The sequence below is a fragment of the Nicotiana sylvestris genome, chromosome 6 (assembly GCF_000393655.2).
Source record: "Nicotiana sylvestris chromosome 6, ASM39365v2, whole genome shotgun sequence".
Taxonomy (NCBI): domain Eukaryota; kingdom Viridiplantae; phylum Streptophyta; class Magnoliopsida; order Solanales; family Solanaceae; genus Nicotiana; species Nicotiana sylvestris.
Window position 1 is genome coordinate 194,905,460 of NC_091062.1, and position 3,205 is coordinate 194,908,664.

Consider the following 3,205-nt stretch of genomic DNA (forward strand, 5'->3'; position numbering starts at 1 on the left):
AGCTCCATAAGACCTTCCTAGGTACCCTGTCGTACGCTTTCTCTAGATCGATAAACACCATGTGAAGATCCTTCTTCTTATCCCTGTATTGTTCCACCATCCTCCTAATAAGGTGGATAGCTTCTGTGGTAGATCGCCCTGGCATGAACCCGAACTGGTTGTCTGAAATAGACACCGTCCTTCGCACTCTCATTTCAACCACTCTCTCCCAAACTTTCATGGTATGACTCAGTAATTTGATACCCCTATAGTTGTTACAGCTCTGGATATCACCTTTGTTCTTATACAACGGAACCATTGTACTCCACCTCCACTCTTCAGGTATCCTATTAGTCTTGAATATAACATTAAACAACCCAGTAAGTCATTCCAAGCCTGCTCTACCCACACCTCTCCAAAGTTCAACCGAAATTTCATTTGGCCCGGTAGATCTGCCCCTCCTCATCTTACGCATTGCCTCTATGACCTCATCGACCTCAATGTCCCTACAATAACTTAATTCATGGGGGTTGTCCGCATTCCTCAATTCACCTAGTGTAATATCCTGATCCCCTTCTTTATTTAGAAGTCTATGAAAGTAGGACTGCCATCTCCTTATAATCTGGTCCTCCCCCGTCAAAACTTTGTCGTCATCATCTTTTATGCACCTCACTTGGTCCAGATCCCGAGCTGCCCTCTCTCTCACCTTAGCGAGACAGAATAACTTCTTCTCCCCGCCTTTGTTCCCTAGTTCCTCATATAGACGAGCAAAAGTTGCTGCCTTAGCCTTCGTTACTGCCATCTTCGCCTCCTTCCTAGCAACCATATATCTCTCTCTGTTCGCTGTCTTCTCCTCCTCGCCAGTGCTCCCTACTAGTCACAAGTAAGCCGCCTTCTTCGCTTCCACTTTACCTTGAACACCGGCATTCCACCACCAGTCTCCTTTGTGGCCACCGGTGCGTCCAGAAGATATACCTAACACCTCTGTCGCCGCCTTCCTTATGCTGTCTACCGTCGTCGACCACATAGTGTTTAATCTATTATATTTGATTTGCTTATATTGCTTGAAATCAGTTTAATGAATATCTATGAATGTTGAGTTGCCTACTATTTTGGTAAATTATTACTTGTGAATTTGAATTAGGAAAAACTGATCAATGGGCTATGAGGGTTGACAGATTTAAATGGCAAAGAAATGGATTTAGACTTAATATGAGTTTGATCTTTTAGTTACTTGGGTCGTTAGTGATATGTTTTAGATCTGATAATTTAGGCAACTTTAAGAACTCATTTGTGGTTGGTAGGCAAGCCTTAGGATTTTTGTTAGTTTTGAGGCGAGAGGTCGTTCCCTTAGTTAAATTCATTCAGGGAATGCCCCGACGAAATTGTATATATTTTATTCCGCGGAATGCCCCGTAGTATATGTATTTGGAGGCCATGACGAAGTTGTGGAACAATATTGTTCATATTAGTATTTAGTGTTTTACTCTACTTCTTTTATCTATTTTTCTTTTATTAGGTGGGGACGACCTCGAGCCTCTTTTGTGTTTATTTCCCTTTTTGTGATTTTACCTCAATTTGAATGTTTTAAAAACTAACTAGATCGAGTACGCAACCGTGACTTTCACGGTACTTGGGGAGTGCCTAACACCTTCTCCCCGAGTCAAATGAACCCCTTTACCCAAATCTCTGGTGCGGACTTAGTTTTGGAGTCCAAAGTGTTTTAAAGGAAAAATTATTTTTAAAATGGTGACCTGGCACACCGAAACCAATGTTAGGTGGCGACTCTGAGTTATTTCCTTTTGAACACAATTTTGTCACTTTTAATCAAAAACCCTCTTGAGCTTCATAAAATCTTTTTAAATATTTTAAGAGGGTTAGTGAGGTCGTAAAAAAGGGGTGTGACAGCTCTGGCGACTCTGCTGGGGAGTTGCAGGTTCGAGTTGATACTTGATCTCATTGGCTTTTAGGATATTCGGTTGAGGTGTTTCTTTTCTTTATTTGCTTTGTTTATTTGGTTTGTTTGTCTTATTTCTTGTTTTGTTAGTTATTTGTTTATCGTTTTTCCTTATGTGTTTACCGCTTTATAATTGTCATCATTTGCATAACCATGGGTCTTCTTTCTGCAACAAGTCTTTTGGAGTACGTTTGAGCATACACGGCCTTTTTGTGAGTCATTCGTGTCTTTAAGGGGGTGGCGTGGGAGCGTGGAGTGGGCGGACAGCTAGAGCAGCCGCCATCGACCACGTGCCGCCCCGAATTGCCTTGTCTAGTGAACCCCAAATTTAGGTCGGTATGTAGGTCATTCTTATTTGCATCGTGTCATTTGGACCTAGTAGGGCTCGATCTCAGGAACCGCGTCCCTTTATAGGAAGCCTATCCAAATTTTGTCAAAAATGGACCCGTGGTCCAAAAAGACATTCAATCATCCCTATGTGATACATGTTGCATCTTTGAGGGTAAAAAAATTTTTGGCGGACTGATGTTTGGGAAAGAAGGGTGAAATATGAAGCAAGTAGGGCCTAGTTATATTTTTCTTTCACTACTTTTTCAAAAAAAAGACAAAAAAAATAAAAATGAAAAATCCAAAAAGATTTTGCACTTTCCCATCATTTTAAAAAAAAGGAGAAAAAAGAAAATTCAAAAATATTTTACATTTTCTGTCATTTTTCAAAAAGACAAAAATATAATTTTTCCAAATTAGTGGCATTTTTTTTAAAAAGCTTCCCATGTTCGATCTTCCCGAACTACGCATACCTGATTCTCGTCTTTCGGGACGAGATACGTAGGCAACCCACATAGGATCCGGTCTTCCTAGTAAGTCTTAGGTTCTTGACTTCACTGGGTCTTAGCCAAATCTTGCATGTCTAGCCATTTTTTGCCACATCGGTCGTTTTTGCAAAATAGGGATATTTTCGCGAAAGTGGTTCATTGACCCATGTCTTAGAATCCTGAGTCCACAACTAGGTGTCATATTACTTTAAGGTCTGTCCTTTTTGAGTTTGCATCTTTAGCCACTTCTGGTCATATTGGTCGTTTTTGCAAAATGGGTCATTTCTTCAAATTAATTTTGGGCCATGATTTTTGGGATTGTGAATCCATATAAGCCTTGGTGAGGTATTTTTCCATATCTTAGAGGTCACCTTTGTTGAGTTTGCATTAATAGCCACTCTTGGCCACGTAGGTTAATTTTCAAAAATAGCCCAATCGTGTCTTGCATGTGTCC

The 3,205-nt window shown here is 40.5% G+C and overlaps 1 protein-coding gene across 1 annotated transcript; it reads right to left on the reverse strand.

Moving 5' to 3' along the window:
- Positions 1-364: 364 nt before the first annotated feature.
- LOC138871890 (uncharacterized) lies at positions 365-1,006 on the reverse strand. The gene is made up of 2 exons (XM_070149808.1): positions 892-1,006; positions 365-849 (listed from the first exon to the last, which is right to left on the reverse strand). The coding sequence occupies exons 1-2, from the start codon at positions 1,004-1,006 to the stop codon at positions 365-367; spliced, it is 600 nt and encodes a 199-aa protein (XP_070005909.1).
- Positions 1,007-3,205: the final 2,199 nt, after the last annotated feature.